The 13,474-nt window shown below is 47.8% G+C and overlaps 1 protein-coding gene across 5 annotated transcripts in view; it reads right to left on the bottom strand.

Annotated features, from left to right (window-relative positions):
- The window catches only part of FMNL2 (formin like 2), a 127,438-nt gene that overhangs the window by 17,655 nt on the left and 96,309 nt on the right, over positions 1-13,474 (bottom strand). For all 5 annotated transcript variants that reach the window (XM_035566103.1, XM_035566102.2, XM_050711751.1 and 2 more), the window contains exons 10-14: positions 8,186-8,260; positions 4,397-4,507; positions 3,394-3,543; positions 1,205-1,306; positions 37-352 (exon numbers count right to left, since the gene is read on the bottom strand). In XM_035566103.1, coding sequence (XP_035421996.1) covers positions 37-352; positions 1,205-1,306; positions 3,394-3,543; positions 4,397-4,507; positions 8,186-8,260 — 754 coding nt within the window. The remainder of the gene's footprint in view (positions 1-36; positions 353-1,204; positions 1,307-3,393; positions 3,544-4,396; positions 4,508-8,185; positions 8,261-13,474) is intronic.

The raw sequence follows: 13,474 nt of genomic DNA, 5'->3' as shown, positions 1-13,474 counted from the left end.
GGCCAGCCCGTGTTTCGGGGACGTGACGCTTCTTACCTGCCTCAGATGCTGCTGCTAAGGCTGGTAATGGTGGTGGAGGTGGTGGCAAGGGGACAGAAGTTGCTGCTCCAGCAACCGGTGTGACACACGCGCCAGCCACAGCCTCTGAGCCTGCCGGCACCATCCCAGAGGCCAGAGCCACAGGAAGAATAGAGATGTCACCATCACCCTTCTTCTGGATCTTAATGGTCCCCTGCTTCTCCAGTTCATGGATCTTTTTCTCCAGCGTTGACTGTCGCTGGATGGCTTCCTCTTTTTCTTTCACCATTTTTCTCAAGGTGTGAACCTGGGTATTTGCGTCTTTGTAGATTTCCTGTGAATGCCACACAAACAAGTCATTTGCAGTTTTATTCACAAAACAGAATGCCAACACCAGCAACAGAAGGCAGCCTGACACCAGACTGTGGGCTGCACCAGGCATTATCTAACGAAGCATTTTGACACAAACCATATATCTTGATTGGGGAGGAAGGCCTCCTTTTTGTTTTTCCCACACTAGAGGTAAGGCTGTGTGCAGTACTGAGACCTACGCACAGCAGATGTACTCTACCTTGATTTTGATTTTAACTCGGAGTATCTGCTGCCTTGCTGGTTGCTCTGCCTATGAGCAGATGTTGACCCATAAGGGGAAGTATGAACAGAGCTCCTGATCTGGAGGGGAGTTGTACCTGCAAGCACCCAAGGCAGACACTCAGAAGGAACTCTAGAAGCTGCCATGCTTTGGGACACATTTAGGCTGAAGTTAGTATTACATTAACAATTTTTGTTACTAAAATAGTACACCAAGAAAAAAAGTCTGGGTTGTGCACAGAAAGCAGGCTGTGCTTGATGCTGTGCTACCTGAGTCTGAAAGACTCCAGTTCCACCTCAAACTCCCCTCCACAGCCAACCACGTGTGCAAAACTCAACCAGCAACGCTACAGACCTGAGCAATAGGATGTACTTGTCTAGTTCACTGATCTGCTGGCACACTCAAAGAGTTAAATGTCCATCTCCGAGAGCACAGACAAATAAATCTACTTGAAATCTGTTCTAGGTTCAAAATCAGAAAGCTAATGGAAAATGCTCAACCCGTTAAAACAGCCATTACCTCCCAGACATGAAATGCACAGCAGATCCCTCCACTGGAATGTGGCATCACCCAGAGTTTACCTATTGCACTTACCCGAATCACATCCAGTTCTTTGTTTCTTTGCATAAGCTGTTTTTCCAGTTCCACAATCTTTGCCATAGCTTCATTCTCCGTATCTTGGAGTTTTTCAGATAGCTATTGTACAATAGAGAAATAAATTATGTAAGTAATAGTAGTTTTCTCAAACAAAATGTCAGCAACACTTGTTGGAAAGAGCAAGGGGTCCTGCGTGGAGGAATCAGGTGGCACCAAGCGCCCTACTGAAGGGCTGATGATGATGTACGTTACCCTTCAGCTCTGACTAGCAGGCAGCCTGGCTGGAGTACAGTCACGAGCCTGTCCAGTTAGAGAGTCTACTCTACAGTGAAAACTTAAAATGCTATTATTTTGTATACACATCAAGTTTGATCTGAAACCCAAAAAACCCCACAATCCTACAATGGTGCTGTTGAAAGCCAATAGATGCCAAAGTGGTGGGACCTGTAAATATCTCCTCTCACAATTGAGCTAATTTAATTAGCAATTAATGAGAGTTCATTCTTTCCCGCGGTCTTTTGATTGATTTCTATTTTTTACCAGCCCCACAAACCTGGGGTCTGAAAGCCATGATGTTCATGTTGGCTTTTTCCATTACCACTAATCACTCTGATTCAGGCAAGGCTGGTGAAGGTGGTACTGGTCTCTGTATTTTTGAGATTAAAATCTGCAATTCTGTTATTAATATTTCTGTCAACAAATAACAGAAAATTATGTCCATACTCCTGGGATTAGTCTAGTTTGTGTAACAGGAGATCAGAAGTCAGCCCTTAATATTTTGCCACCAAAGTAAACCATTACATTTCTAAACAGCTGAAAGATCTGCGAAGCAACCCGTGCCATTTCTACCAAATCATTTTTCTCTAGCAGAAGAGCACCTCAGAGTGGCAGACACTGCACTGGAAGGGTTTTTTTAATATATTTATTCTAAGTGATGGCCATATAGGACTGGTAATAGAATGACCCTTTCTTGAAGTATGGAAAACACTTTTATTTAATTTTAAAACAGCCAAGCCACGTTTTCTGGACTAAAGTGGCTGACACCAAGAAGAGATGGGACAGAAAAGCGATGAGCAAACACCACATATCTGCACACTGCTATTTTTCAGTCCATGTTACTAAGCCCTTGCCTCCTGAGCCCAGCAACATGTTTGAAGCCATCACAGCAGCTATCTGCTCTGCATGTACCCTCCTCCAGCACGGGACACGGCCCTGCCCCACGGATTCAGCAGGAGCCCCGCGGCAGTGGCCACACTCCACCTGCCTGCTCCCGCTTCACACATCCTTGCTGCGAGTGCTGGAAGCCAAACAGAGCTTTCACTGTGCTTTTGGAGTTGGAGATCCTTATCTACTCTATTTACTGGTACTGAGAATTTGCTATGGAATTTGCCATTTCTACATAAGTTAGCTTCCCCAGCTCATAACAATGCTTTGCAGTGGCTCTGTGTGCCCAGTGCCTCCACCCAAAACCACAAGCAAATAGAAGCTAAAACCTCCGAAGCCGCAAAGCTGTGGCACCAGGACCTCCACAGGCACATGAGGCGAGGTCCCACCAGCAGGAATAACGACTGCTCTCTGCTCAGCACCTCCACGTGGAGACAATTCCCCCTTCAGCCCACCACGGCTTTTGGGGGATAAATGGGCTGGTGGTATCGAGGTACTTGAGGAATGCAGCGGGGGCCATGTAAGCTCTCAGACAGGCAGGTGCTGCACAGCAAGGACCAAACTGGCCCTTAACATACACACAAACTGCACATTGAGCTGCACGCTAAAAAGTCAATCCTATTCCTTTATAACAAGCCAGGGGCTGTGTGAGATAATAAATAAGACATTTTCTCATCAGGTCAATAAACATCTTACGAACAAATCTTTGAAGCAAGTGGTGAACCCAGTTAACTAAAATATGCAGATTGTGAGGTTCAAATTACATCATGAGAGCACCCAGGAAGTTTACCTGCCTGAGATTTCCAGAATTCCTTCATTTGCCACCTATCTTTTCATCCCCCATAAAGAAAACACAGCAGTCCACAGGCTCCCTTTAAAGTAGTACTCCTCACCCCAAAGGTTCTAGCCCCCACTATGCTTTTATGTCTACCTCTTGAAAGAAAGGGGAAATACCAAAGGCCCTGTGCAGAGCAGGCTCTGCACCACTCCAAAGGTAAAAGTGACTTCAGTTTTGTACTAACATGGGAAATATTTTCTTCCAGTTCTTCAACTCTTTCCAGGGCTGCATTCTTGGTTTCGGCGTCCTCCAGTAATGCTCCCACGTCAAAAACGTTATCCAGATAAGCTTGAATTTGCACCTGCAGTTTGTCGCTCTCTGTGTGTTTCAATTTCTGTAAATCCAAAAATAAAAAGCTGTCACTCAGCACAGGCAGCAATTTGAAGAAACATAATTGCACACAGTGAAAAGGGGAGGGAGAACAGTGGGAGCCCAGCCACTTCCAACATTCAGGAATTTTAATTTTAACATTTTAACAACACTCTGCATTTTAACATTAGCTGGGGTGAAAAATGGTAAGCAGTCATTTTTGAAGACCAAACATCCAGAACTTTCAAATAAAAATGAGCACTGTCTTATCTTCAATTACTACAGAGGGTACCACTGAGCAGGGATTTTTTCAAATGGTAGACGGACGGGGCCCTGCAGCATGAGGCACTGCCCGTCCGTACCATCTCCACGCAGCGAGTGCCTCCAGGCACGGTGCTCACAGCCCGAGGCCGAAGGTCAGCGCACGGCCTGCACCATGCAGTGCCACGCCACTGCCACAGAGAGCGGCTGTGGTTCATCCTCCCCTTGTTATCAGACGAAGATACCAATTTAGCTCCCGGACTGTAATTCCAGCTCGCAGCAGTGGGTTTTTCTCCCCTCGCGGCAGGGTGGCTCCAGGCCACAGCCCTGTCAGGCACCGAAGCACGGCAGTTTCAGCAGAGGCTGTGGGGCCGCCCTGTGCTGCCCTCCTGAAAGCTGTCGGAGGCAGCACGTTTGGGGCAGCAGGAGGCTTGGCCTCCTCATACTGCCTACCTGCTGCCTCCCCGGCCTCGCTCGTGTCCCTGCTGCCCTCAGGGCAGAGGCAGGAGCAGCCCAGATCTCCGGGCAAGGCCCACACATGCCAACAGCCCCACATTGCAAATAAGCTCACCCGTCTGGCGAGCAACAGCCACGTGTAGGAACCTGGCCATACTCACGTCCAGGTACTCGTCCAGGCCCAGTTTTGTAAATTCATACTGCAGGTGGACTCGGAAGTTCATGTCCTCCACCGAGTGGACAACGATGTTGATGAACTGCATGCAGGCCACCTGCAAGAGGAACCATCACGGGTCAGCACAGCAGGGCACACAGTGCTAGTGACCGCACTTTGTTATGGCTGCCGCCAAGGGAAACCGTGATTTGCTGTTCTGCAGCTTTTTTTTTCCCCATCAGCGTTGGATTCAGGCTTACAGGGTGTTTGTCTGTTGTGATAAAGGGAAACATGGATTCCAGAAATTAAGTCATGTCTGTGGAGCCTACCTTTATTGCACGCTGCTTGGCTTCCCATGCCAGCTCGCACTGCAAGACATCACACAAGCACACAAGTGCTTAAGAAAACAACGCCGTGTTCCAAAATTGCCTTTACAAGTGAGATTAATTTTGCAACTGGAACCCTTAAGCTGGAAAAGGGGACTTAACAAAAGGTGCTTTGTTATTTGCAGAAAGCGTGTTTTAAAATCTGTGGTTTGGTAACTGAACAAGGGACCAGACCATACGAGCTGGCACGCCACCACGTCCAAGCACAGCACAGACAAGACAAAGGCCCTCGAGCGAAGGGGGCCGTGAGCCCTAGGAGCAGCAGAGCAAGCTGCCTGCAGAAGGGCAGGAAGTGGGCCAGGAAACCCACAAAGGTTTGCTTTTTATGGGAACGTAAGGCACAGCCAAATCCCACTCTGCACATCCCCAACTCTTTCAGCTCTCGGGTGATCACCTCCATGTCGCTCCCTGAACTGCTCTGAGAGGTTTTGCCTCGTCCTTGATGTGTCCCTCTAGGGCATAAGCCAGTCCTGCTGGAGACACTGTGACAGAAGTAATACCACATTCCCAGCATTTACTGAGATAGCTCCTAGGTGTCTAGAATGAACACAAGCCTCCAGGCGACTCCATGTCTCTGGGCTGCTTTGCAGGAAGACAGAACTGAAGGCTGCCCTCTGGATTTCCAGTTTGCTACTGGAAACTGGCCAGTTCTCTGTTTCAAGGCCCAAGAATAAACTAGTGGGCAAGCGTCTGTTGTACGGTGGCCTTTGACAGCAGGTTTGGGGATGGGATGCCCATTCTCCCAACCTGAGCTAGCTCAGGAGCCATCAGGAACCACAGGGCCACAAGCTCCTGGGGTGTCTCATCCCTGCCACTCAACGTGCACCCATTTCTTACCCAACCAACCCTGCTCGCGCAGTTAGTTTTGACTCCCTGCATGGCAGAGGACTCCTTCCAGTTTCTGTGGTGAACTCTGGTTCCTCCTAGGGCCGGTGCCGGCCTTGGCCAGCTGAACACTGCTGTCCTGTCAAATCTCCCAGAGCCAAATTTCCTCATATCAAAAGCGCTCTTGTTATACTTGCTTTGGCTCTTACAACATTAGAGCCAAATTCTCATTTCCTTTCTCAGATCCTTACATACACAACTAAGGAATTTATCAAGTCAAAGAAAATTAATCTAAGAAAGTTGCTTTTAAAATGAAGTAAGTCAATGTCAACAACAGGAACCTTCTCTAAAATACTTTTGCTTTTTTGTCGTTCTTTCCCCCCATTAGATCCACGCAGTTAACTGCTGCCCCTTTGAGCTCCAGCTTCCCAGACAACTCTTGTCTTCTCCATCTAGGGCAGCCCGAAAGCCAGGTCCTGCAGGAATAGCTCTCTGTTTATCTTCACTCCTTACAACTACTTGAATTACTCGAGCTTTAACGTTACATCCTGGAGCCATTTCATCCCGTCCTGCAGAAATGAACGACTTCTGCCTTCGTAATGCACCCTTGACAAACGGTGCAGCCTGCAGGTCCCCGCAGCACAGCACCGCAGAGGCAGCGGGCAGGAGCTCTCTGCACAGCTCCACATCTCAGCTCAGCACCTTGGTTCCTCGGCTCCGCACCTCTCGTACCTCTCTTGCAGCCCCGCGCCCCCTCCTCGCCCCCAGGCACATTTCCCAGCTATTGCTCGCAGCAGCATGTGGAGCGCGTTAGGGCCAGACGGTGACAAGAATGAGCAGATCTGCCAAATCATTCGTCGTGAGCTCTCTCCTCTAGCTCTAGGCTTGTCATAAATTCAAGCCCTCAGTCAATGGAAGCAACCCAAAGGTGCAGACTTTATTACTAGTTGGGCGAGTTCTGAAAAAACTCTATTTATCCTTTTTCAAGCAAATTTCACCACTAAATTCAACCTGAGAGGACCGGGGAATGTTCTTACAGATGAAACAGGCTGCCCAGTTGGATGCTGAATATTCACAGCTCACCAGGCTTGTACAGACATGCTGGCAGGTACATTCCCTGTTCCAACCTCGCAATACACCATTTCTTATCTTAAATAAAGATGAGGGATGACTGTTTCTAATAAAGGGGACAAATCCTGCAGCTCACAAGAAGGTGGCAGGCCGCAGGCTGGTGCCACTGTCTTGCTTGCAGACTGCACTACGCTGCGCTGCTCTCCTGCTCCCCAATTACAATCACCCTTCCCTGGGAGCACAGCAGAAACAACCAAGAGTTGGGTGCTGGGGCCTGACAAATCTTTCTGTTAAATTACAGGCTGAACTGTATGCACATCTGAGAGTACTTAATGTATACTGTGACTAGCAACGTGTCCTTACTGGGACTGCAATAAGGAACAAACCCAACCGTAACATGTCACAGAGTTACTGAGAGCAGCTTGCTAACTTTAGTAAAATTGCAGGGATCACTATAACACTTTTTTTTTTAAACTATGAGAAAAAGGTCATCCTATCTTGCTCACGCTGCTTCCTTTTGATTCTGTCATCACCTCGTGGGTGCAAACCTGGCCCTGGCCACTGTGGCTGCAAGTCACTGACACTGGGGTCTTCAAAGCCAGTAGGAAGCACCCCACCAGCTGGTTTAATGCCTAATTCCTGGCAGAAAGAGGTCTTTAACACAAAGCTCTGCACTAGAACGGTATAAAGCGTCACATGTGCTTCACAGTGACCCTACAAATGGCCAACGTGACTAGGTGAGAAACTCTTCTCTCACCTACAAACAGGATCGTGTCATATTCGAGGCATTGGGCATGAGTAGTGCAAGGGAGACTGCACCAACCATATCTGAACTGCATTTGTTTAGTAATTAAAAACAGACCTTCCAACCAAAATGACCACCCACTTGCCACATGCTTTAAAGAAATAGATACGGAAGTATTTTTTATATCAAGTACGTAACCAGCCAGCTCATCCTTGTCACATCCCTCTGTCTTTCACGTGTTTCCAACATGCAAGTTGGCATTGGCATCTGTGGGTGCCAGTAACATCTTCCTCTCTTGCTGTTTTCTGCTGTGCTCCAGGGGAAGTGGATTTGGTGAATAATCATACACATGCACACTGAGGAACCAAAGCGGTGAAAACTACTGCTATTTTTATCTACAGATAAGGACAGACAGCAGCTGCAGTGAGTCTCTCCCACACTTCCCTGTCTGTGATTTTGAGGATGTTGGCCCATGTACAGAATATGCATCTTGATATTGCAGATGCAGCTATCCTGCCACATACAAATAGTACACGCAACCAAAGGCTACTTTCCTACTGCCATTGCTGTGGTAGAAGACATTTCTTGAAGGCAAGTCAACTGAAACTAAAAAAATACGAGAGTTATACTATGCAGTTTAGAATATTAAAAAATTGCGCTGTGGTAATTTTAGGCCAAGGATCATACACATCACACCGCTGCGTGTGACAGCAGGAACAGACACGCTAAGTAGGGAAACCCAAGTCTGCTGATAATAAAGAGTGCTCACCATAAAGTCTATATTGTTGTCTTCATTTCGGAAGTGCTCCATCAGCTTCTCAAAGCGCTGTTTCTCTCCACACACCTATAAAAGAATCACCACGTGTATGTTAAACTGCAATTGGCAAGAGAGAGTATTAAAAACATTTAAAAAGCAGCTTCTATGCTTGCTCAAAATCTCTCTGTCCACGTTCCCTCTCTTGTTACAAATATTCTTCTTCACGACAAATCCAGCTGAGGATTCACAGCAACCCCTGTTCTCCAATTATAACTCTTCATAGCTCTTTTCCCCCTAAAAATTTAGGGATACCCACCGCTTGTACAAGTGTTACAACAGAGTGACACTAGGCTATGCCACAGGAAGACTTGGCCTCTCTTACAGTTCAGAATTGGTTTTCCACTGTAACATAATGTAATTAGGAAGAAGACCAAATTACAGAGAGGATAAAAGGAAAATTATCACAGGCTAAATGAGGAGTGAAATGCATCAGCACAACGATCAGATGCTCAGAATTACAGAGCTGTAATACAGGGGTGCTGGCAGGAAATGCATCCAACTTGAGGGAGAAATAAGATCAAAGATAAAGTAGGTCTCAGTATATTGCTTAAATCTTATTACTCCCCCGTAGCTTCTCTGGCTGAGTCCTAGTTTTCTCAGCAGACAAATGATCTGAGTGATTCCCAACAAACTCACAAAATACTAAACACACTGCAGAGTGAAAGGGAACGTGGAGTGGGCACTGCTGCCCTCCTTTTGTTCGAAGAACAAAACCCCTGGCGAGCCCAAGAGGCTTCTTTCTTTCTTAACCAGACTTCAGACAAACATCTGGGGAGTGCTGGATGCTACTGTGAGGCGGACACGAATGAATCAGCATGATTACAACCCCAGGGAGCCAGCCACTTCACAGAGCGGTAACTCCGGCAGCTACCACCGCGGCTCCTCATTCCAGATCTGAGAACATCAGCTGTTGCTTCCCTCAAGAGCCAGCTCATCATGCAGCATTTATGTGAAATTAGCCAATGAATGGTAATTAGGATTGGTGGGAGCACTGGGTGCTTCTTTGGGAACTAAGCCCTCTGGGGCAAGGATTGGTTCTCTGGATGCATTTCTACAGTGCCTCCACAGCAGGACCACATCCCTGACCCAGGTTTCCACCTACTCCCCCAAAGCAAATTCTTTCCAAAGTACGCATTGCTATTACTAATCCCCCCTCAGCTTTCTCTTTTTAGCTGTCTCTGTCTTGCAGTATTTATCTCCACCAAGAAGGCACCGAGCAGACCTCGCTGAAGTCGGCGGGAGGTTTTGCACAGAGTTTAATGGGACCTAAACTAAGCTGATCGTTGGATTTGCAAAGCACTGCCTGTGGTGGACTGCTGGGTGCTCTTTCCCCTGCTTTCTGCTGTCTGTTACGACTGAAGGAAATCTATTTGCAGTGAGTATGACACATCTTCTGTCATTCCCATGCAAAATTGTCATAACTGGGTTATTATTCATATATCTGTGGTCCGTACCTGACGTCAATGGGATGTCTGTCACTGGATCTCTGTACGAGGTCAGTGACAATGGTTATGATGGACTATTTGATAACACTACCATCAATATTCACGGCCGCAGTGCCACAGCTTGCAACTAATGGGCTCGGTGCTGGCTCAGCAACCACACGCATCTGCTAGGCAGGGTGCCGAAGGTGTACACCAGCACTGGCTAAAATGGTGTTTAAAATGCAGCGTGTTTCCGGCTAAACCTTAGAAACTCAGAAGAAATACTTCAGTAACAAAGCCTGCACCCTTGTGAAAAACAGACCGTGCTCGTTGGTCAGGCAAATTGTCACAATCATAAACCCAAAGGACTCAGCTCTCTGTACAGCCTGCATCATGGAAGGGGTTTCAAAGCACTGAACACTCTTACGTGGGCTGCTCCACTCTGCCTGTAAAACACACGTTAAGGCCCAAGATACAGTGAAACGGAGCTGAGACAGACCCACTTGGGTGCAGCAAGTCTTGCTGTGCTGTCTGGCCCGCAGCTGTGCAGTGGGAGGAGGATGCATGACCTGTCTCTGCTTAGCAGAGGAGGGCCCTGGGACATGAAAAGGACAGGTGAGTTTGGAGAGACACCGGTCATTCAGCTTCAGGCTTTAAATCTTCCGTCTAACTCCAGGGTTTTCTTCATGGGTAATCTTCTTGAAGCCTTCCAGGAATCATCTTTCGCCGGGAGATCAAAGCCCAAACACTGTATACAGAGTTAGGGCAGCTCCAAAATGTTTCTAACCAAAACCGAGGGCAAACGAGTGAGTTCCTGCTCCTGCCCCGCAACACGCTGCGGGGTGGTGGCACAAGAGCTGGCCTCACTTAGGAGACTTAGGCTCTGCAAAGCCACCAGATGTCCAAACTCAACTCCAAAATGGCCAGAAGAGCCCTTGGGAAGATACAGAGACAGATACAGAGCTCATCATGAGCATCTGGCTGAACAAGTGGGCATTTAAAAGCAAAAGCTCAGATGAGTGCTCTCCGGCAGGGACCAGAGCATCTCTGTATTACTCTCTGCGCGCAGAACCAGGAATGGTTTCTGCGCAAAGGAGCTCAGCTTCAGTGAACATGCAGCGACCTGACCTACCTCAGGGACTTACTGTGAGCACCCTGCCAGGCACCCTCTTACCGAGGGCCGTCAGACTCACTCCTTGCTGCCTGGGAAGAGGCTGGCCGCTGCTGCTTCGTGCACGCCTCCCTGGGCCACGTATGCTCCCAGGGAGAAGCAGCACGCCCTTCAGGAGGAGAAGGGATGAGTCGCTGCAAAGAGACTCACTTCCCCCAGGAAGAGCCAAAACCAGGATCTGGCAGGGCTTCAGGGACCCACTTGCACTGTAAAGATCAAAGGCAGCAGCTGCCCTCCAATGTAGTTTGATTTCAGAGGCACACACTGGGCCTGATCCAATTCCCTCTCAAACCAAACCCGAAGAAGCCTCTCCTTGAGTTGCGCCACAGGCTGCTTAGCTGTGCTCATCCCTGCATTATTATCCAAGCCATTTTTTTCCTGCTATAGTAACTGGCATGGTATTTCAATTCAACCAACAGCAAGTCCTTCCTACACTCTTCGTACTCTCCCTTTACCACAAAACAGTTGGAGTCAATACAACAAAAGAAAAAATAGGTTCGTCTCAAGTTTGAGCTCTTCAAACAATTACACCTCTCATGTAGCCACTTCGGACAAAATGGAGAGGACTTAAACAAGATCATGTACTATGGAAATAAACGTGACAATGGCACGTAGGATCACTCAACGATACAAGCCGGAAGGACTGATTTCTGGGAAATCTAATGTAAACCGTTCCACATGGATGAGAAAAGCTGACATAAACAACCACCAGCCATTTAGCGTTGACTAATTAAATCAGGGAGCAACTTGACGTGACAGAAGCCCGGCAGACAATTGACAATCATGGGAATCCAGCAGCCCCGGCTGGCTGGATTCGGCAGCTGATAGCAACAGGAAAAGCACCAACAACCTGTGGCTTTCAGCGGCTGCTTGCAGATATTTCACACTATCATCAGATGAGTCAGTGCTGGGAACATGTGTGCTTCAAGAGAGACAGTGAGCTGACTTTCATGAAATGATATAATTTATCCTGGAAGATTAAAGAGAGCGAAACTGTAGATGAAGCCTACAGCCTGAAGATTGGCCGAAATCCAAGGCGAATGCTGAAATCAAATCCCACCGCAGAAAACCATATGTTGCCATTTATATTTGAATAAATTTCCAAGCTCTGTCATTTGCATTGGAAGTACGGCTGGGACTAAGAAAGACTGATCTTTCTTTTATTAGCATTATTCTATGTATGAAGAAAGATTAAATGGGTTACCGCAGCTATAATAAGCCTCTGTCTCTACTTAGGTTGTGAAAAAATCTTTTTAGGTTGCGTTAAGCCCACGTCATTCTCGAAGAACAATGTGGCTTTATGGAGAGCCACCCACGAAGGGTCCTTTCTCTGGAAGGGCTCTGGGTGCTAACGAGGTAAGCCCTTTGCGGACGCATTGCAAAGGTACAAAGCAGCGCTGTAAGGAAGCAAAAAGATCTGTTATGAAAAATGTTGTGACAATTGCATCCGTATCCACCTGGCAGTGCTGTCAGGTCACGCAGTTCACATCTAGACCACCCAGGAGCAAAGTTCAAACGCGGCAGCGCCCGCGCTGCTCCCACTCACGTGGCCTTTGGAGAAAGGCAGCCGGGGCAGACAGCACATGGCAACAGGGCTATTTTGAAAAAAGGGCCATGTTTTCATGCGCAGGGTCAGACAAAGTGAAAACCCAGGCAGACTGAAGCACATCATCCTCCTGCCCCAGGTAGTTATCTAACGACACAAAGCATCACCTGGGGAGCCGAGCTTGCGACCAAACCTCACCACCAGCCAACGCAGCGAGCTCTGTATGGAGACGGCAGGGAACGCACGCTGTATTTTCAGGCTTTCAAGCTGCAGCTTTGTTGGCCAACAGTGCAAATCGCACACTAGGAGCCACAGCTGCCAGACCTCTATCTCCTCCACATCTGGAGGACCGATGCTCGCACGCCTGAGACACGGAGCCCGTGCAGCCCAGGAACTGCCTGCTGCAGCCGCCCCGGTGCGAGTCACTTGTTACTAAAGGGCTAAATTTGAAACACATAAACCTTAGCAGAGGCTTTGCAACACAGCACCATTATCTGTCAGTGCGAGTGTTAAAGTGACCATCTAACCATGTGGTGCTCAAAGGTTATTTTAAGCCGCTCCCTGCTCCTTCCACAACCCTCTGAGTGCAGTAAGAGCGACCGATCTCAGGCGAGGAGCATCATTTCAGGGCACACACGCACTGTGCACATGAACACAGCCCATACTGGGTGCGGTGTTATAAACAGCCTGATGTATATGCAACCCAAAAATTCATGCGACCCTTTGTAAACCTTTCCTCCTGTCTGTGCTCCTTTGTCCCGGCGGCACAATGCTTGCTTTCTCTCCCCCACAACAGCCCACTGTGGTCAGCAGATCCCACCACGGGCAAGCAGCGCTCAACAGGAACACTTTGTTTTGACTGATTATGCTGACATTTTTGCAGTTCGCTGAAGAACAAAAAATCACTTTTCTCATAAGTTACTGGTTAAGTAAACAGTTACTTAATACTTACTAGGTTAAAATACCCCTTACTTCTCTACCAGCAGGGTTAAGGCTCCCTGAAAATACTGCTGCAGTAGAAAAGACAGCAAATGTATTTACATTTTCCAGCACTTGCAAACTGTTTCTTCTAGCACTGAGTTATTATAATGGCCTGTAAG

Source organism: Cygnus atratus, chromosome 6 (genome assembly GCF_013377495.2).
Source record: "Cygnus atratus isolate AKBS03 ecotype Queensland, Australia chromosome 6, CAtr_DNAZoo_HiC_assembly, whole genome shotgun sequence".
Classification (NCBI taxonomy): domain Eukaryota; kingdom Metazoa; phylum Chordata; class Aves; order Anseriformes; family Anatidae; genus Cygnus; species Cygnus atratus.
The sequence above is the reverse complement of the archived record's forward strand: the minus strand, read 5'-3'. Positions and strand labels throughout refer to the sequence as shown.